This window comes from Bombus vancouverensis, chromosome 1 (assembly GCF_051014615.1).
Source record: "Bombus vancouverensis nearcticus chromosome 1, iyBomVanc1_principal, whole genome shotgun sequence".
Classification (NCBI taxonomy): domain Eukaryota; kingdom Metazoa; phylum Arthropoda; class Insecta; order Hymenoptera; family Apidae; genus Bombus; species Bombus vancouverensis.
Window position 1 is genome coordinate 6,429,616 of NC_134911.1, and position 20,495 is coordinate 6,450,110.

The following is a 20,495-nucleotide window of genomic DNA, read 5'->3' on the forward strand; positions in this document are numbered from 1 at the left end:
TTATCCCATTCAAAACATCTTACGTTCATGCAAAATGTAATTACATTATGCTAACATTAAAGAATAGAATTTCAAAGATACGTAATGAATAAGTAAATTACTATAATAGTTACGTTAAACAATCTTTGAAGTACATATAAAATTAATAATGAATTTTTCATATACGTATTTCTCAAATTGTATGCTGACTTAAAAGAGGAGACATTTAAATTTACATTAGTGCAAGATGTACCTATGCTATATTGTACAAAGTTTCGGTAGTTCCCGAAACACCGGAAACGTCCTTTGGTTCGTTTGCCGCCAAAGCAAGCAGTGTGTTGGGATGAAATTGTTTATACTTTAATTCGAGATCCTACGCTTATCAAGAGATTAGTTGTCTAATACAGTACAAAGAACAAAATCTGGCAAACAGTCCCTTAAACTCGTTTTTGTAAAATTGTCAGTGTTTTGGTGAAATTATTAGTTAAACGAAGTCAACGATGGCCAAAGTTCAGTTAGCAAATGTAGCCGTTCTCGATAATCCTTCACCGTTCCTCAATCCATTTCAGTTCGAAGTTACTTTTGAATGTATCGAAGAACTAAAAGAAGGTACATTTTTGTATATTATCTTCTTTTACAAAATATGTTTACAAATTGATGTCAGTGTTATTCAAAATGAAGAAATATCCAAATATTTTTGGTGCTTATGCTAGGTTAGTTTCAATAATTTAATACCAAGCTCTCCAAGGACAAATTAGTGAAACTTTCTCTGACATTTTTTTTTGCCTTCAATTTCAGTATATTTTCTTTTAAAATTCATATTGAATGATTTGTTTGAAATAAGCAGTAGAATGTGTTATAATGATGGTGGTGTTGCAGATTTAGAATGGAAAATGATCTATGTCGGAAGTGCAGAATCCGAAGAATTCGACCAGGTTTTAGACACAATTTATGTTGGGCCAATTCCTGAAGGAAGGCATATGTTCATTTTTCAGGTACATTAACAGTATTGTCTAACTTAGTATGAAATGATAGCTATGAGTTTCTGTTAAAAATCTTTTGTTAAATATATACTTAATGCATGCATAGAGCGGTGGTTTTTTCTATAAATTCAATATTTACTGCATATTTTAGGCTGATCCCCCTGATGTCAGTAGAATTCCAGTAAATGATGCTTTAGGAGTCACAGTTGTTTTGTTAACTTGTTCATATAGGGGACATGAATTTGTGCGTGTTGGTTACTTTATAAATAATGAGTACACAGATGCAGAACTTAGAGAAAATCCACCACCACAACCTCAGTTTGATAAGGTACAAAGAAATATCTTAGGGGATAAACCACGTGTTACTAGATTCAAAATAAACTGGGATGATGGAGCAAGTACGGCAACAAACAATGTACCAGAAGGCATGGATGCACAATCATTAGAAGAGACATCACAGGATGCACCAACATCTACATTGGGTTTTACAGAAAATACACACAATAGTATGGAAGTGATGTGAATGTCCGTTAACTGCCAATAATACATAAGCTAGCACAGACCATAATATGATGAATGAAGTAGTACCTGGAAAGAAGATTCGAACGGTTCATATATTTGGATACCTCAGAGGAAAAACATTATAAGAAAATGATAGCCTTTTATGTACATGCTAATTGATTTTGCTTTATTAAGGAAGCTCATATGTTCAAAGAAAATTGCACAATAATAAGATTATTTTAACTTTGTATAGAAATGAAACTGTTTATTGTTGGATACTTATGTATAATTGTTTGTCTTTTAGAAAGAAGCTAGGGATACTTACTATATATCATTGAAAAAAAAAGTAATTTTATTAATCATGAAAAAGTAAATTTCTAATAGAGATTATAAACTATAAGTTTATTAAGAAAAATATTGTACTGAAATACTTTTTAATAACAGAATATAAAAGAAGAATGTGCTTCAAACTAACATCGTGGTCGTTAATACAATGAAAAATATTCTGGAACTGTTTAAACATTAATACTTATAACGGTAATTTAAAGCTGATTGTATGATGATATTCTAGAAATGTTTGGAATTTTTGTGTTTAATACTTTAAGTATTATGGCTTATTATATCATAAATTAATAGAAATAAGGCTGTTCCCATTTCATCAGTGTATATACATATATACTAAAATGAGAAATACACATTATGTTTTTTACTTCATTATACATTGTTTTTAAATATTCCATCTTCTGTAGTTATCTAGGTCTAAAGACCTGTAGAAATAAAATAACATTAACTATGATGTAATCTAGTAATGTATTATGCAGTCTTTAAAGCATTTTGAAATTTAACAATCAAAAAACGTCATATAAACAATAGAAAGTTTCTTCTAATCGATTTCAAACTCAAATTTAACTTTATTCCTAATACGCACAATTATAATTGATATAAACTTCATATTTTCGACTTTTTCTAATTCATAGTTATGATACAAAAGTTGCCATGAATAGGAATCCATGATATTGCAATATATACGTTACTGAAACTATTTACCCCCTTGCTTTCACGTATGCTGTTTCAAAATGGATTACTTTCCTGGATTTACACAATTAGTATCAATCTTGTAGTAAATTTTGAACAATTCAGTTATCAATATTTATTAATTAGTAAATGTAATTTAAAAAACAGTATCAATCTACACAATACATCGAGTAATAAACAAGAAAAATTCCTAATATATTGCACATTAAAAACTTGTGTTTTGCATCAATTCTTTTTTATTTATTTGTATATATCAATTCGTTAATTTATAACGTATAATATCAAGGTGCATTTTACAATATTATCGAAGAAATTTAAATGTCTCACAACGAGGGTGTCTATCTACATGCATACATTCAGAGGGCCTAACCTGACAAATTTATATTAAAAAGTATTTTTTTTTTTAGAATTAAAAATGTTTTATGCAAAAGAGAAGAAAAAGATTCCTCATAATGTGTTAAAACATATTTACATACAATTATTTTAATAGAATTCGTCTTTTTTAATTTATCACCTTTTTATTTTGGTACTTTTTTATTTTTGCTTTGCGTCGCTGTATCATATTACGATCCAATTATCCTTATGACGCAGTTGGAAAACTTTTTATGAGGCGAAAAAGATAATCTATTAAACATTTATGAAAAGAATAATCACGTAATCTACCTTTCTGAACGCACAAATTCAAATTACAGATTACTTATGAGTATCCAAAATCTCTTTATGTGATCATATTCTAGAAGCTATTGAGGCATTAACATTGATAAGTAATATAACACTTGCATTTAAAGAGAAGAACGTGACAAATCACATTTCATATTCTTTACGAAAGAAATTTTTATATTTAATATAATACATCAATTACAATTTAAAGGTCAATATAATACAAAATTTAATATGATAGAAGATTTAATAGAATACATTAATTATCCTTACTATAATTATTTTCGAGGTTAATTTGAATTTGAATAAGAAAGATCATGCATACAAAATAACTAGATATTTATACATTTATTCGTTTATAGATTAATAGTGCGATGTATATTTAATATTTGATATTTGTAACATACTTCAAATTTTGTAAAATGTAATTGCTGTATCGCTTAAATTTTAGGTATTAAAGTATGGTAACTCCATAACCATACTTCTGCAGACAAACTGCAATTGAAAATTTTGTTGAAAACAAAGCTACACGTATCGATAATAATGTGAGTACAACTTCAATTCAAACAACTCAATAAGGAGAATACTTATTAAATTTTGTCTTTAGAAAATACAATCTTAAAAATATAATTATCAATCAAATTTAACATTAAGAAACATAAATATCTTCGTATTATTTATAATATACAAAACAATAAATATACTCTAACTCTAAGTTAAAAATCAATTTTATTCGCAGTTATTTTTTACAAATATACTCTATCCCGAATTAGCGAATTAAGTATATACATATGTACATAGCGAAAGTGTTCCATTGTTTGTGAGAGACGAGGGACCAGTATAGTATTATTACATTACTGGCAACCACCCCCACTACCTGCCTTGCTGCGAGCAGGTTTGAACACGTTCAGTATACGCCGGTTCTGCCGACGAATAACAACAGATTGCAGGTGGATTCCCAATAGTGCAAGTGTCTCTACGTGCGAAGTTGTGCGCACGAATGAACCTGTCAACATTCTACGGAAGAATCTTACTCATATACGAGTACATCCCCAAAAATAACTCATATCTTCAACCTTTATACGTCCACATTATATCTTCCAATGGTAAGTAAAAAAAGAAACTAATACAGTAACGTCAGAATTTTCCAATTTTTTTACCTATCACTATTTCCAATCACGGGTGAATCAGATGACCTAAATCAACAGGTTATAACATACTCACATATCGTTACAATACAACGCATGATACATTGGTATAAATATATCCGAGTTGTTCAATTGGTGCTACAATCAAGTTTGAGGTATATTACATGTCAGTCATAGTGCGTGTATATTACATATTACATACTTACAGACTCCTTTTGCAAACATGCAGGGATAGCGATAATGATATGCACATGATGATGATGGGGCGAATGAAATATCCCACCGATGTGGTTAAATGTCCCTCTACTTGTTCTAGATTGTTCTATTTATTCACTATCAAGAATAACACTAAAAGTTAGATTTAAGATTTTCACAAATTTTCATAACTCCAAGTTATGATTTCATCATCTTTTCTGGATTTGATTATTCCTAATATATTTCTTTTAAATCTGTAAGTTACATTCGATTTCATGAACGATCGTGTTCCTTTGTAAACAGACTTGTTTTTATCGTGCCAATGAAGAACGCGGCAATTGTTACTGATAACAAGCGCTCAGTTTTGTTTACTTTTACTGAAATAAAGTTTAATAACAAAGTAAAGTAAATGAGAAATATAATGAAATTTTAATAATGCGTAGTATCGTGACGAAATCGCACTGATCTTGTTGCTAGAACCGGAATATGTTCCACAATTCTCAGTACCACATCAACGCGCCACGATGACTCACTCAACCACCACTTTTTTCTTTTTCGTCCGGGAATCTCTGCGACCATCATAGAAATAAGATATCGGAAAGAACTAAAGGGGGCACTTCTAATATTAAACTTTCTGGTATTCTATATTAATAATTTTCAATTGCATAACATCCTTCTGTTCTTTTTGATTATAGGTTATTGCAAATTGCAACGATAGATTTTTCATATAGCGAAATCATACGATATCGGTTGACAGATAAGAGTGCTTTTTGCTTTGTTTACGGGAAATTGAATGTGTGACTCAATGAAATTTCAATCTTCCGTTAAAATATTTTTAAATTCATCAAACGATTTTTCTTTATTTTATCGATTTTAAATATTTACACGCTGTTATTGAATTCAAAATTTGTCAGTTAACATACATGTATATAATGTGATGTTAATTCTAAAGTAAATGATATAATACATAATTTTATTATGAATTTAGCGTAACATAGATATAGTCCAAGAAGATTATTTATCAAGGGAAGGGGTATTATCAAATATGACGTGTACTATTCTTATTTCCCTTATTATATTATAAATACCGTAATTTGATACACGCACGATTATGTTTTTCTTACGATGTCTAACAACGTATGACACGTACTTTAGCAAGTATTACAAGTGGAATAAATTTCAGTGTTAAATTTTAGAACATTTAATTTACAACAATAATGTAAAAGTTGTGCTTATAAAAAATGCAAAAAATTGTTTGTATTACATAATTTTTACAATTTTACACTTTATGCAGGAAATTGCTGTAGATATTTAGAAGTGGCGAGAATAACTGTTCATATATTCATATTCATGTAAGTTTAATCATAGTCAAAATAGTAGTTTAAAATCCTTATATACAGGTTTTAGTTAACCACCATTTTAAGTTGTATGGTGAACTATTAGATGGCGGTTGCTCACTAACAAAATGGCGGTTGAATGACAGATCAAGACTACAGAATAACCCTCCTATATGTTTTTATTCAATTAATCGAAAATATTAACAAAATTGTACACTATTCTTCCTTTTTGTAAACGAAGATATAATTCCTTTTAATATTTATTTCTGAAGTTTTCAAAGGATTGTGATGCATTAATAAAATTATATTTCGAACGATACAATCTAATTTTTCTTCTTTCTATAGAAAAAATACATCATAGAAAAATAGTGGTAATATGATCTTTATTTCAGAATTTCATATTTTTTGGCGCATGTTTATATGTTCATTGTTTATCGAACTTCATTAAATTTAAAGTTAAAAATGTTTCAATAAATTATTATTAAATTTTTAAAGGTAAACATTTATAAAATTACGTAATATAGTAAAGGAATTAATATATACGTAATACATAATAAAGAAAAAACAGATATTTGTTTTATTCTATTTGTTTTTATTATATTGTTGTATACAATTAATCGTGATCGTGAATTTGTATTACCTATTTGTATTAGTTAATATTTGAGCAAATCAAAATTTAGAAGAATAATTCTTTGAGAGTGGTTTGAAATCGAAATGTAGGTCGTAAGTCGTAAAAAATTGTCCAGAGTCCTTGGACTTTATTAAACCGGAAGTGCCGTGCGTTCCACGCCCGGTTTATAAGAGTAACATACAAAAAAAATTGAGAATCACCCTGACTTTTTAATGTAATATTTTCTTACTAAATTCATATACTTTGGTAATTGATAACAATTAATAATTCCACATAGATTATCAATTTGGAACGTTTGAACGAAAACTTATACAAAAAGAACGTAATTACGTTATCGTTTTAAGATTTTTAAATTTGTATACAATATTTTTTTGCCAGAATAAATGATGCTTTATAGAAAAATAATGGAAGCAATGTGTGAAAGTAATGTGGAGTAATATGTAGCGATCTGTCATAGGTAATTGCAAATTTATTAATATAAAATTCTTTTGTTAGAAAGATAGTTAATTTCTTATAAGACTCCTTATAAAAAATATTGTAGTTAAGTTTTGTGTCTACTACAATAATAACTTTATTTTTCAAAGTAATATCTTTTGAAATATAACTGATATTATAATTATAATTATTAGGTTGTCCGAAAAGTTTCTTTTGTTTCATAAGATGATAATACATGAACAATTTCTGTTTTATATTATTTTGTTGAATTAGGTATGATCTATTTCGTTATATTTCTATTATTATGTTCGTACATAATTCAATAAACTAATATAAAACAAAAAACATTGTGCGTCTATTATTTTCTTATAAAATGAAAGAAATTTTTCGGACAAACTAGTAATATGGAAATAAAATTTTGAAAATCAATTTTTTTGTAGGCTACGATAGAGGAAAGATTTTGTCGTGATGATGGTGACTGTTCCGATAAACAATACTGCTATCATGTATCGGAACGGTGCGTTGATTATACCCAATGTAACAGGTATAATAGACTGGAAAATCACGAAAAAAAATCACGGGATCCCTCTCAATGCGGCCCCTGCCTGACTGGGTGGGTATATATATATTTTACTATTCATTTATCTTTTTCTGTGGTTTATTTTTTAATTTTCTTGCCAAATGTTCATACATGACTACGATTTATTTGATATTTATTAACCCTGATATAATTACAGCTACAACGCCGAAAAACTTGGTACAGGAGAAATGGCATTATTTTGTAGAAAAACTAACGCTCAACAAGATATACCCGGTAAGTAAAGGAAAAATTAACTCGATAAAAATTGTACTTGCTATCATAATTTTTGTGTACTAATTTTCCTTTGTTTTATACAGAAGTAGTAAAACTGGACAACACTATGATTATCTACTTAGTAATTGGAACATTCCTATTTAGTATAATAACTGTTTTTGGTATATTTCTTTTCATAAGACGTAAGTAACAGATCCTAAATATTTACAAATATGTTAAAAGCATATAATACATAAAATTATTTGGAAAATAAATTTCAAAATGCAATTGTATAAAATGTTTTCTAGGAAGATCAAAGCGGCAAAGAAATATGGTAAAACCGCACGATGAACTTGGCATGATGGAACCGACTGCCCCGCCATTGGAAAATAGTGAGTAATACAGATTGTTACAAACACCGTTAGTACTAAAGTACACATTCATATTAATTAGTGCAGCACTAAAAAAAATCCATTTTAAATAACACGAAGACGCGGCGATTATTTGCTACTAATAAGTAGGTAGATTAGAAGCTTATTCTATGATCTTATTCATTTGTTCGTTCAAAGCTACTTTGTTTTACGTATTCCTTTCTGCAATCGATATTTTTATTAAAATAAACACTTGTTACAAACACAAACAATTGTAAATTAAGATACACGAGCACTGTAGATTGTAGCTTCTTTGTCTTAATTTTTAACATTTTCTTATATGTTTGAAGTTACTAACCGTGATTAAAACGGTTAATTTTTTATACGAAAAACACAATTATTTCATTACAGTATACCTACCTACTTGAACGCTGAATTAACTGCGGGCTGTTCAACGCGGTAATAATATGTATAGAATTATGTATATTACATCGAAAATGTTAATATGATGTTTAATATAATTCCTTCATAACTTAATATTTTACAGGTCCTTTCATTAGATGCAAAGAAGCATCATCTCCTGTACCATTCAACAATAATAAAATTTTGAAGGATAAGAATGATCTTGTGCGTGCAGTAGGTTTCGTACCTCCGAGTTGGGTTCGTACGAATTCTAATTATGAATATGATATGAGTAATGATAACATAGATGCAATAGGACAACAACATCCTGTGTCTGAACCAACTGATAATCGATCTAATAATTTGATGCTAGAGTAAGTAGATATTTAGTGTTTCAGAACAGAACATTTTTGTTTTTTGTTATATAACCATAATCATGTTTTTATAGGCGACTAGCACATGAAGTTACAAATGGAAATTTAGCAGGATATGAAATCGAACAAGCGGATAATAGTTTGAACACAATTTTAGTTCAAGCAAATAATCCTTCTTCATCTAACGACTCGACTCAAGAAAATAATAATAACAATAATAATAATGGTTCAACATCAGAATCAAGTAATGCTCAAAACAATAGAGAAAATATACGGATATCAAACATTTTGATTTCTCAAAAAATATCTATGAACGTGAATCTATTGAATGACGATTGTTGATCTCAAAAAATTGTGATTAAATATGTTAAGCAAGTGCCTTTTACGAATGAAGTGACATAGTATCTTGACGTTAAAAATTAGATAAATGATAAAAGATTACATTTTAATATGCAAACGTATATGTAAAACTTATCTTGTTATATATTCATTATATGGGCCATAATATTTTAGTGATACGTAGTTCACACTTGAGAAAACCATAATTGAATTTTAAGATTATCAATTAAAAGAAGGTCAATTCTAGTCAACACATAGCTAACTACTAAAATTTGTTATTTAATTACATATATTATATCGAAAATTATAATTTTATCTCTGTTCTTTAAACACAATTCAAAATGTTTATAAGGTAAAATTTCGCTTTTTTTCTATCTGAATTTAAAATGAGTTTACATTCTCCACATAATATGAATCACATCAACATTATGGCCACTAGTATTTTATCTTTCTTTCTCTTTTGTTACTTTTGTAAGATGTACACTTTCAATTTTATTGATTTACAATTTAACAGTAAGATTTAACTTTTAAATTCAGTAGACAAAAACGTTTGAAACAAAGCAAACGAATAAACATTATTTATGATTATAAATTATTCCAATTTGATGTTGATCACTACTTAAGAACGTTTTATATGTATATTTTTAAGTATTATATAATGGGTTCTTGATATTTTCTTATAATAACATACAAGAACGTTTAGATTTTTACTTTTATAATTAATATGCATGATAATTATATAACAATGAACTATTTTGACATTTATAAACTGCTCAATATCTTGCGACATATAATGGACGCAAATGTTAGACAAAAAAGTACTAAGTTCGTAAATAATTTTTGTCAACCTACAGTATTTATAATGTATTAATGTATTAATGTTTCGAGAAATTATATTTGAGTAAGAATTTAAAAAGAAATTCCTTATGTGATTTAGACGTAACTGATTTTTAAAAGAGCAAAATTTCTTTGAGACAAAAATGTCTATGAACACATTATGTTTCAAGAACATAATACACATTATACATTTAGACAATATAGATGTTATTAAAATATCATGATACCTATCAATATCAATGATACCTATATAATTAGGTATCCCTACATTGTACTTTATTTTACGTGATATTTTCTTTTTATGTGCCATTATAAGTTACAATATCATAAATGAACTACATCTAAATCTTAAATATAATCACTAATGTTTAGTACACTTTTATTATAGTAAGACATTTATTGTTATAAATGACTAGCATATATGTCATTAAATGAAGATTTGATGTAAAAAGGAAATTTTGATTTTAGTCCTAAAAATTCTCTAATGAAGTTAAACAAATATTTTTTTTTAACTAATTAAAAAATTAATTAAAAAATATAAAATTTATTGTATATAAACATTTTATATAAAGCATTTCTCATTTTAATCCATCTTCATAAGTATCTCCTAAACTTCACATTATTAATAAAATTTATCCTGTTTCGAGGGAATGTTCTATGATGACCATCAGGTTTATCTAACCAGAGATGTTTCAGGATGTGAAGGTGATTTTTATTTTTTTAAGTGCAACTCTATATTTTCATTTAACCAGGTTTTTAGCTCACTTCGAGATGAATTTATTGACTTATAAAACGTTCATTTTTAAAGATTATTCAAAGCCATTTACAGCTGTTCTAAACCTGCTCTGCATACGACTAGAACATTTTCCTCGTCGTAATAATCAGTCGTAAACATGACGCGTCACTCACACAAGTGGTGCGTCTCGCCTACTAGAATTACTATTTCACAGTATTTGCTTCGAAGGGATTAGTATTATTATAGCATCACACATCCTTCATTTCGATAATAATTCAGTTTGTGATGAGTAATTATACGCCTAGCGAAATTGTTGGCATGATTTCGATTCCAGGAGAGTGTCAGAAAGATTATAGGGCAAATGCATGGTTGCGTCGAGAAAGATTTCCTGATCGCCGTGCTAGGGGAGGAAATTTGCAACGATAACGTCGTAGACAGCAGTCATGACAGAAGCAGTACTCGCAGTAATTTCTTTAAATTCTCATATCAGTCGGCAAATATTGTAAAAACCAATCATGGCATGTCACATGTTATACATCTGACGAAACCACGTTCAAGAATAGTGGACTATTGAATAGATATAGCAGCAATTATTGGGTCGATGAAACCTCCACACTGGCAGAGATCGGTTGATTGTCGACGCCAATGATCGTTAAATGTATGGTACGGCATAGTGAAAGGTCACTTAGTGAATTTAAATCATTTAATGGAACATTAACTGAAGCCCGATACAATACTTTCTTAACTAACAAATTACAAAATCCTCTTGAAAACGTTCCATACGCTACCAGGATATGGTTTTAATATGATAGTGCTCCTATACATAATGATCGCCGAGTTTGTATAACTGTGAATAACATGTTTCTGGAAAAGAAAGTAAAATTCTCTTCTCATCAAGATCTCCAGATCTAACCCCTTTAGATCTCTCTTTGTAAGGTTTCACAAGGGAACAAGTTTATTGAAAGGAACCACTCCTAAAAATTTAATGTAAAAATTCGAACAAAGAATGCCTGCCAACAAATTAGTTCTGCAACTTTTCAGAAGGTGGAGAACTGTTGTTTATGAAGAGAATAGCTTATTGCATCGATGTACAAAGCTGCCCTTTCAAATATAAGACATAGAGAACAAATTCTATACATATTTGACGAAGATAAGCTTTAAATGGGAATGAGCGAACCCGAATGACTTCTAAAAACCAACATTTTATAGGTCAATAAATTCGACCCATGGTCTATAAACATGGCTAAATGAAAACATATAGTTCCATTAAAAAAAAAACAGATTTCCTTGACATCTCGAGAACACCTTCACTGTCATCATAAGATATTTTCTTTGAAAGAGCACAAGTATTACTTGAAATACTTTTCCGAATAATGTACAGTTTAAGAGATATTTGCATGGATCAATTAAAATTACACCCTGTATATAATCTTATCCTTTTTCTTAATCGTAATTTTGTTTATCGCAGCGTGATCGTGGCATATTGATTAAAATCCCTAACTCGCTTTGAGACGACTTTGGGATATTTTGATAGTACTATTGGCAGTAATACATAGTGACGTTTCAAAATTTGTAACTAAAGATAACTGACATTATAAATTTGTGTTTATAGTTTTCTCATTTTTACCAAATGTTTTAACAGTGACATTAATGTAAATGTAATAATGAATGAAATAATGACGCTTAAGGAAAATCATATAAAAATTTCGGATTTACAAGTTAAGGATTTACTGCAGAATCAGATCAAGTTAATCGATCATATCAAAAATAAACGAAATCAGGACTTTAGCGGTAATTTATTATATTATTTGTATCGTACTTTTTGTGTACAAATAAAGGTATTTTCTTTTTCAGAAGATGGAATAAAGATCACAGATTTAACATCAAAAATAACTTCTATGAGGGATACCCTTCAGTCTGAAAAACAAACATTGGAATATAAAAATCATGTTTTATCTAAGCACTTAGACCACATAGTAATTGTTTGTTATTTTTGTATATTACATTGTTATAAAATAATACAGCAGAAATAAAAATTTAATACTTTTTAAAGACAGAGTTGGATGCAGAGAAAAATAAATTTTTGGAAGAATGTCAACAATTGGAATTGCAAAGAAATAAACTTAAAACATGTAAACGAAACATACAGGATCAAGAATTACTAGATCAAGGAAGGTTTGTATCTGATTATGATTTATTAATATTTTACTATGCTCATTCATGCTTGTATTATGCCTTAATACTAATAAGATTTTATTTTTTTGTTCTTTTTTTTTGTAATTACAGAAGAAAATATGCATTATATAGAGAATTAACTGGAATACGATGGGATTTTGGAAAGCTTAAAGAGAATATTACAGGAAGTATCCTTTTAACTTATAAAATTCCTGTAATTTAAACAAAATTTAGCATTTCACACACATGTATGTGTGTATATATATATAGTATGAAAAGTATATAGTTTTATTATATGAAGAAATGGTTCAGACAAGAAGTGTGTGGTTTTAAGGGACATAATCTGGTATAATTAGTATTTTGGTGATGGTCTAGTGGAGGTTATATGAGGATGGTATCCATTTTTTTAAATGGGATCATACAGTTTTAAATACAATAATCGATGTATTTTGGCATTCCCTATAAAAAAGTATTAATCTATTTATATCGAAAAAATTTTAGTTGAGCAGATATTCGAACTTTAATTTGTAAAATTTAATGCATGAAAGACAAAGGCAATGTAAACATGTTTTGCATCATTCATTATTATTTATTTTTGCTTCATACATTAAATTTGATAAATTAAAGTTAAAATATCTGCTAAACTTATAGAAAATGTTTAGCTGGATCGATTAAATGTTATGTCAAAGTTATCTTAATATCTCAGATAGTATAAGGTATTGGAAAATCAAAATGTAATCTTCTGGTTAGACTCTTGAAATATAATAAATTTCACTTTATAGATTTTTTGATAAAGTCAATAGATAATGACTTATTTCAGGTGATAGTTTTTACTGATGCATTCTATATATATAAAACTATATCCTTAATAATAATATTAGATATATATAAAGGATTGTATATCCATCACTTTTCTTATTCAAATGAAGAAAATACAAAAGATTTGAATAATCTTTTATGGCAAGAGATATATCAATCTGTGATCCATAACGAGCATAAAAACACATATGATAAGGAAAATACTGTACAAAATAAATAATTGTATCATGAATTGAAATAAATTTCTATTCCATAAATTTTGTCATCAATGTAAAAATATTCCTTAAAAAGTAAAAGCATGATAAGTTACTAGATTTGAAAATCTACAGAGTAAATATGTGTGAAGCTAATATTATTTTTAATTTTAAATATAATCCTGAATATTTATCATAGTTTATTATATTCTTTTCGGATATTAATACTTTTCTGATTTATTTACAAAATCTATCCTCTTCAAGCCGTAATCATCAAATTGATGATTACCTTTTTCAAATTTAAAATCAAGGCGCCGTATTACATGTTCCTCTGAATGTTAGGTTAGGTCAATTTCTAACCTTGAAAGTTGGTCGTCGTCTTGTACATACGTGTACGCGAGTATCTAATTTTGGTTCCTGAAATTGCTACGATATATTGGCAACTATCTCATAATAAACTAACGAATATATAGAAGAACGGTATTTTGTTAGAAAAAATAAGTTCTCATTAAAGAAAGATGTCAACTTTACTACGATTCATCCGTTCTCAAGGAATTAAGAGCGGATTGACGTTTCTAAGGCCGAAAGAAAACAATATATGTAACAGAATACACCGAAGTGATGTATCAGTTAAAAATTCTGAAAAAGAAAGTACGTATGAGGTAAAAAAAACATGGGCCAGTTATGGATTTTGTGACGAAGATCAGAAAACTGATAGACAAATCATGCATGTAACATTCTTTATATCTATATCCGTGTCCTTGGTGTTTGGTGCTCTTATAATTGGTTATGCACCAGACCCATTTTTGCAAGATTGGGCTCAACGAGAAGCATATTTGCAACTTCGTTACAGAGAAGAACATGGTTTACCACCAATTGATCCAAATTTAATAGATCCATCAAAAGTCAAGCTCCCAAGTGAAGAGGAATTAATTGATGTTGAAATAATTATTTAAACAATATCAAAATTGTGGAGAAGAAATTCTAAGAAGAACACTAGCAGTTTTAATTATTAAAATAAAATTTGTTATTCTGATATTTACACAATAACAGTTGATACAAGATCAATCTGTACAATATTTAATAAATGATTCTTGTTCAAAATGATAGTTTTGATTTTGCTGTATAAACATTTTCCAAACTTAATGTTTATTAGCAGACACACAATTTGTATTTTGAGAAAGATATATTTGCATTTATTGTGCTGTCAACATTGTTAAAAATAATTGCTGAAATTTAAATCACTATTAATTTCTGAATCTTAAATAAAATCCATTTCATTAATATGTAAATGTTTTATTCCTTTATTTAATAACAAATTCAAACTTTTAGTCTGCACATACATTACATATATATAAAGTTTAATGATTAAAAAATAATATTTATCATTATACATAAGTATCAACGACAAAATATAAGAAGAAACAGATCAAGTAATATGTTAAGATTTAATACTTTTTCAAATGTTTTAATTTGACTTTAGTTTAAGTAGTCAATATTCCTTATCTATGTACAGAATTACATAATTTATCCCTGCATGTCTGAAAATTTGTATACATTACGTTTAAACAAATAATAAAGTATAAATGCATAAAGTATAGTAATACATATATTTGTAATAGATACATTACGCTCTTTATTTTACCTTTATTCTTCAATATTTACTTTATTATAAAACAGATATTTTTTTCATTAGAAATAACATAATCGTTACTGCGTTGTTGTTGGTGGCACCGTAAATGTAGGAGTTGTACTAACACCACTCAATTCATTTTGCTGGAGAACAGATGGATAGAAAGAAGAATTTTGTGGTAGACTTGCACTAACGGTAATAGGTGGCATCCCGGGTAACGATATGGGCGTCGTTACTACATGAGATTGAGGCACATTAAACTGTACTGGTGGTGATATATCACTCTGTACAGTTGTGAAATCTTTCGGCGTACCGACAACACCAGTTGCTTCGCTTAAAACTGTCGCATTAGTAGTAAAAGTTGGCAAAGGTGGAGTAGTTGGCATACCAGGTATATTCGGCATTGTATTTTGATGTGACGATGGCATGATAGGATCATTATCTGAATAAAAATAATGTCATTATATTTACTTATTTGAAAGTTAATAATAATTTATGGATACTTACTACATGTCGTATTTACAACAGTTTGATTAGGCATAACATGAGACACAGAATTAGTAGTAGTAGATCCTCCAATAGCAGCAGGATTCAATTGAGGCATAGTATATGTTTGTACACTTGATGTGTATATATTTTGCACCATTGTAGTAGAAGTAGTTTCAACTTCGGATTTTGTAACATTTTCTTGTGCTGACATGTAATTCGGTGGAATAGAGAAACCTGGTGGTATGTTTATAATCACATTACTTCCTTCTGTGTGAGTAATGCTTGATGTAACTGGATTTGGATTAGTAGCTTTAACATGAGACTACAAAAGGAAGAAATAGAACTTAGTTACAATACTTTGATAAATTTCTTGTGACATTTCAAATTGGTACATACTGTATACAAATTATTTGATTTATGCTCTTGAATATTTCTAATGGGTATTCTGTGCAGATATCCATAACCAATTCCACAACCCAAACTATAAAAGTGTAAAAAATATTCGTAAGATATGAATTACAGTAATATTTTGAAATACTAATGTTAGGTTAACAAATTTACCTTCCTTCTCCACCCCAAGTATGATTGGGTGTAATTGTAACTTCTCTACAAGAATCATCTTGTGTGTTATATATGTACAATTTCAAAGGTCGTGATTCATGTGCTTCTATTAAAGTAAATATATCCTCAGACTCGTGTAAAACTGAATCAGCACCAATAATATAATCTGTGAATGGACGTAGACCTGCTAATTCAGCTGGAGAAGATGGATGCACTTCCTATAAAACATAATTCAAAAAATTTGTCTTCTTATGTACTTTTTAACTTTTTCTGACTTAATTGTGGTTATACTTACAAGAATATGCCAAACATTTTCATTGGAACCTTCAAAAGAACAAAACCTTACACTAACACCAAGGAGACCCTGTCCACCCCATGTGAGACTAGGTACTATAACAGTTTGTCTTACAGATTGTGTTTTACTGCTGTATACTGTAAGTGTTAGTTTTTTATCTACGCCATTTTTGAGAAGCTCCTTTAATGTATCATTATCTTGATCCTGTAAGAATAAATTATTCTTTTAATTTAAACACTATATAAATTTAATAAATTCTATTGACATAAAGTATCAATAGGTATCATGGAACACATACCAAGCGTGTATTTCCAATAGATACAATAAAGTCAAAGAATGCTTCTAGTCCAGCTTTCTGACCTGGAGAACCTTCCTGTACCTATTTCAGTCATGACGTTCGAATCAAATTTACTAAATATCTAACAAAAAGATAGCTACATTTATTGAAAAATAACTTGAAACTTCCAATTTTTAGATAATCTAATATGTGATGAAATTACTTAATAAATTTTTTCTTAAACTATAGTAAATTTATAATATATATCAAAATATTAATTACTGAAAGTTTAAGATTTATTTTGGTAAATAAAAAAAGTATGAATATATAAAATAAACTACACTATTTCAACAAATGTTCTTACCCTCAATACATGGTAACCTTCTGTGCCACCTCCTGGTATTTCGATACTATGAGAAGATCCCATTTTTAAAGAGGAAACTTCTTAAGTCACTTGGTTTAAAAGAATACAAAGCATTAAAATGATTGTTGTCTAAGAATTAATCACGGAAATAGAAAAATATGTAACACAAAATCTATGTACAAATTCGTTGGTGACGTAGCCTATCATATGTAGAGGTTCTGCTATGCTATATGCTTACGATTCAGTGTTACCAATTTAACAATATACATATATGTCATTTCTTTTATAAAAGAGAAGTGTTTACTGATTGTAAATAATTTGTGACTAAATTAGTTAACTTGGCTAATTTAATGAAGTCATAACAATCCTATAATATTATCGTTATAATTTTATAAATATGTACATTGAAATATAATATTGAATTTTGTAATGACATTTAAATTGTTAATAGGACTTAAATTTTGTCTAATATTTCTTTTCATGTATAAATCATGGCAAATAACATTTCGCGTGTAATATTGATAAATTTATTTTTGAGTATTACACATAATATATATATATATATGTATAGTATTTTAAATAAATTCATTTTCTAAAATATGAAAGACGCATTTAATGCATTTACATGAAAAATTTTATAGAAAATTAGTTATAGATCTTAATTTGATATATGTTAATTTATGAACTTATATATTTAATAAATACAAGTAGATATTAGGAGATTGATATGAAAATTTCAATTGAAAACTTGCTATAAGGAATAGTTGGACATCATTTGCGCATGTGTTATAAATAAATTCGAACATGTTTGAAATTAAACTATCTGTAACTGTCTTATAAAGGTAAAGCAAGAACAATTCGTATTGTAAGTACGAAAGATCTTTGAATACGAAACATGGATTTAGATATAGAAAAGATTCATAGTATTTTAACTGAAGCTAATCTTCCGTCAAGCATAAATGATTTAAAAAATCCGACAGAAGAATTTATTGTAAACCTAATTGAAACGTTTCTAAGAAGGTTTCATATTGATGTTAATGCAATTGATAATGTAAGAAATATATTATTTGTTATTCAAATACAAATATAATTATACAAAAAAAATATAATACAAAGTACAATATACCAAATTTAATTTTACTATAGGCAACAATAGAACAACGGGACATAATGTCATATTGTGAAGATTCTAGTATAATTGCACTCATAAATTTGCATGTTGTTATGGTTCAAATATGTGATAGAATATATTTAAAAGATCTGTGTATTACAGATATTACCAGTCCAGGTAGTATTTAATTATAAACTTAAAATGTTATAAATAATATTTGTCACTTTGATGAAAAATGATTGTATTGTTCAGGATCAAAAAGAGTACGGAAACAAGCAAAATTTCTTGCAAATTTCATATTGTACGCAACTAATAAAGAATCAGATATAGAAGATAAAGTTATTGAAATTCAGAACCGGGCAAAGATCTTACACGATATGGTGGAAAAGAAAAATGAAATATTACAAGCTATAAATGACAAGGCATTGCATATAGCAAAACAACTATCAATAAAGGAAAAGGTACTATTATTGGTAAATTCAGTTTGTATTTATATTATAAATTATTTATATTATATTGATCTATTCTTCTTTAGCTTATTGTTGAAATTCAAAAGCTACAGTCTAAACGTGAGAAGAATAATAAAAAACAAATTGAATTAGCGGCAAAGATAACAGCTGCAGAAGAGGAAAAGCAAAAGACAGTGGAACTTTGTGGAACTTATAAAGCACAGGCATTAAAGGTAAATTAACATCTGAAAATTGAAATTATTTGTATGTATTATGTTACATAATGATTACGATATATAATTATAGTCAAATAAAACAATAACAGAATTGCAATCAGAAATTGTAAAATCTCCTGAAGGATATCAAAAGCGTTTAAGTGAATTAGAACAACAGCTAAGTGCTAAAGTCAAAGAACGTGAAACAATACAGGCAGCATTCCAGGATAAAAAATGTTTGATTGAACAACAAAAAAATGAATTGGCTTTTACCCAAGAACTATTGGAAAAGTTCACTGAAGTTCGAGATATACACGATCGATTAAAGTGATTAAATAATTTTTCTTTAATCTTGATTAAGAATTCCTTAAGTATTAATTTATTGCACTCTCAGCTTTTTTCTATTTTCTATTTTCAGAAAAATAAAAGTACAAGAGGATACTATAAAGAAACAAGTCGATACTCTCAGAACAGATGTTGCAGAATCTGAGAAAAGATTAGTAGTTCAAAAGGATCATGATAAAGAAGATGAAATAAATGAACTTCAAGCACAGTGTGATGAACGTCTCTCTCCTTTACGTAATTTAAATACTCAATTATTAAGGTGAATTAGAGTTAAAATTTCCTATGCTATTTTAAATAAAGGATTACTTCCTTTGTTTGGATTTAAAAAAGATCTTTAATTACAGTAATAAGAAGTTATGTAAAGAAAATTTAGAAAAAGCACAAATCCAACACAATGAAGATTGTTTAAAGCTAAAAAAGATTCAGAATATGATAAAGAAATTGGAAGATGAAACTGCAGGACTTTTAAAAAATTACCAAGATTTATACAACAATGAAATTTCAAGTGTAAGTTTTATTAGAATGTCACATATTATACAATATATATATAATTAATTTTTCTGCATTATTAGGAAAAATCTTTATGGAAAACGTGGACAATTGAATAACAATCATGTTATATCTTGTAAATGTATCAGGGAATATATATTTAAAAACACAGTGTATCTTATTTCATTTAATTACATATATTAACAGCATTTCTGTATAATTTATTGCGTATTTATTTATCTAAATATTATTTTTATTGCATCATTTAATAAGTGCTAAAGAATAATTAATGTGAATAAATATATAAAATACAACAATACAGC

The 20,495-nt window shown here is 28.0% G+C and overlaps 6 protein-coding genes and 1 long non-coding RNA gene across 15 annotated transcripts; 5 read left to right on the forward strand and 2 right to left on the reverse strand.

The window, feature by feature from the left end:
• Positions 1 to 262: 262 nt before the first annotated feature.
• asf1 (histone chaperone asf1) lies at positions 263 to 2,177 on the forward strand. Of its 2 annotated transcripts, none has more exons than XM_033341516.2 (3): positions 263 to 588; positions 859 to 974; positions 1,114 to 2,177. In XM_033341516.2, exons 1-3 carry the CDS (start codon positions 480 to 482, stop codon positions 1,483 to 1,485), a joined length of 597 nt encoding a protein of 198 aa, XP_033197407.1. In that variant the 5' UTR covers positions 263 to 479; the 3' UTR covers positions 1,486 to 2,177. The 2 variants fall into 2 exon arrangements, with proteins under 2 accessions (XP_033197407.1, XP_076480749.1); XM_076624634.1 differs by having other exon boundaries at positions 572 to 692.
• A 1,691-nt stretch (positions 2,178 to 3,868) lies between these two features.
• On the reverse strand, positions 3,869 to 5,162 carry LOC143303640 (uncharacterized). Its single transcript, XR_013060151.1, has 2 exons — positions 4,513 to 5,162; positions 3,869 to 4,444 (listed from the first exon to the last, which is right to left on the reverse strand). It is a non-coding gene; the product is annotated as an uncharacterized LOC143303640 (long non-coding RNA).
• On the forward strand, positions 3,950 to 10,414 carry LOC117160640 (uncharacterized). The gene is made up of 7 exons (XM_033341513.2): positions 3,950 to 4,264; positions 7,345 to 7,517; positions 7,642 to 7,718; positions 7,802 to 7,900; positions 8,006 to 8,089; positions 8,616 to 8,844; positions 8,919 to 10,414. Exons 1-7 carry the CDS (start codon positions 4,262 to 4,264, stop codon positions 9,184 to 9,186), a joined length of 933 nt encoding a protein of 310 aa, XP_033197404.1. The 5' UTR covers positions 3,950 to 4,261; the 3' UTR covers positions 9,187 to 10,414.
• A 485-nt stretch (positions 10,415 to 10,899) lies between these two features.
• On the forward strand, positions 10,900 to 14,007 carry LOC117160641 (uncharacterized). Of its 8 annotated transcripts, XM_076624379.1 has the most exons (7): positions 11,426 to 11,687; positions 11,798 to 11,965; positions 12,399 to 12,547; positions 12,611 to 12,738; positions 12,810 to 12,931; positions 13,043 to 13,119; positions 13,813 to 14,007. In XM_076624379.1, exons 3-7 carry the CDS (start codon positions 12,421 to 12,423, stop codon positions 13,968 to 13,970), a joined length of 612 nt encoding a protein of 203 aa, XP_076480494.1. In that variant the 5' UTR covers positions 11,426 to 11,687; positions 11,798 to 11,965; positions 12,399 to 12,420; the 3' UTR covers positions 13,971 to 14,007. The 8 variants fall into 8 exon arrangements, with proteins under 8 accessions (XP_076480566.1, XP_076480599.1, XP_076480655.1 ...); XM_076624291.1 differs by having other exon boundaries at positions 11,426 to 11,965; XM_076624451.1 differs by lacking the exons at positions 11,426 to 11,687; positions 11,798 to 11,965; positions 12,399 to 12,547 and adding an exon at positions 10,900 to 11,220.
• Positions 14,008 to 14,287: 280 nt separating this feature from the next.
• On the forward strand, positions 14,288 to 15,048 carry NP15.6 (NADH dehydrogenase [ubiquinone] 1 beta subcomplex subunit NP15.6). Its single transcript, XM_033341480.2, has one exon. It carries the CDS (start codon positions 14,463 to 14,465, stop codon positions 14,898 to 14,900), a length of 438 nt encoding a protein of 145 aa, XP_033197371.1. The 5' UTR covers positions 14,288 to 14,462; the 3' UTR covers positions 14,901 to 15,048.
• A 487-nt stretch (positions 15,049 to 15,535) lies between these two features.
• Grasp65 (Golgi reassembly-stacking protein 2) lies at positions 15,536 to 17,796 on the reverse strand. Its single transcript, XM_033341477.2, has 7 exons — positions 17,564 to 17,796; positions 17,221 to 17,301; positions 16,923 to 17,126; positions 16,628 to 16,845; positions 16,463 to 16,547; positions 16,085 to 16,388; positions 15,536 to 16,019 (listed from the first exon to the last, which is right to left on the reverse strand). Exons 1-7 carry the CDS (start codon positions 17,624 to 17,626, stop codon positions 15,655 to 15,657), a joined length of 1,320 nt encoding a protein of 439 aa, XP_033197368.1. The 5' UTR covers positions 17,627 to 17,796; the 3' UTR covers positions 15,536 to 15,654.
• Positions 17,797 to 18,233: 437 nt separating this feature from the next.
• On the forward strand, positions 18,234 to 20,424 carry LOC117160611 (uncharacterized). Its single transcript, XM_033341479.2, has 8 exons — positions 18,234 to 18,614; positions 18,710 to 18,851; positions 18,927 to 19,135; positions 19,210 to 19,356; positions 19,430 to 19,665; positions 19,757 to 19,942; positions 20,028 to 20,190; positions 20,256 to 20,424. The coding sequence occupies exons 1-8, from the start codon at positions 18,459 to 18,461 to the stop codon at positions 20,289 to 20,291; spliced, it is 1,275 nt and encodes a 424-aa protein (XP_033197370.1). The 5' UTR covers positions 18,234 to 18,458; the 3' UTR covers positions 20,292 to 20,424.
• The last annotated feature ends 71 nt before the right edge of the window (positions 20,425 to 20,495 follow it).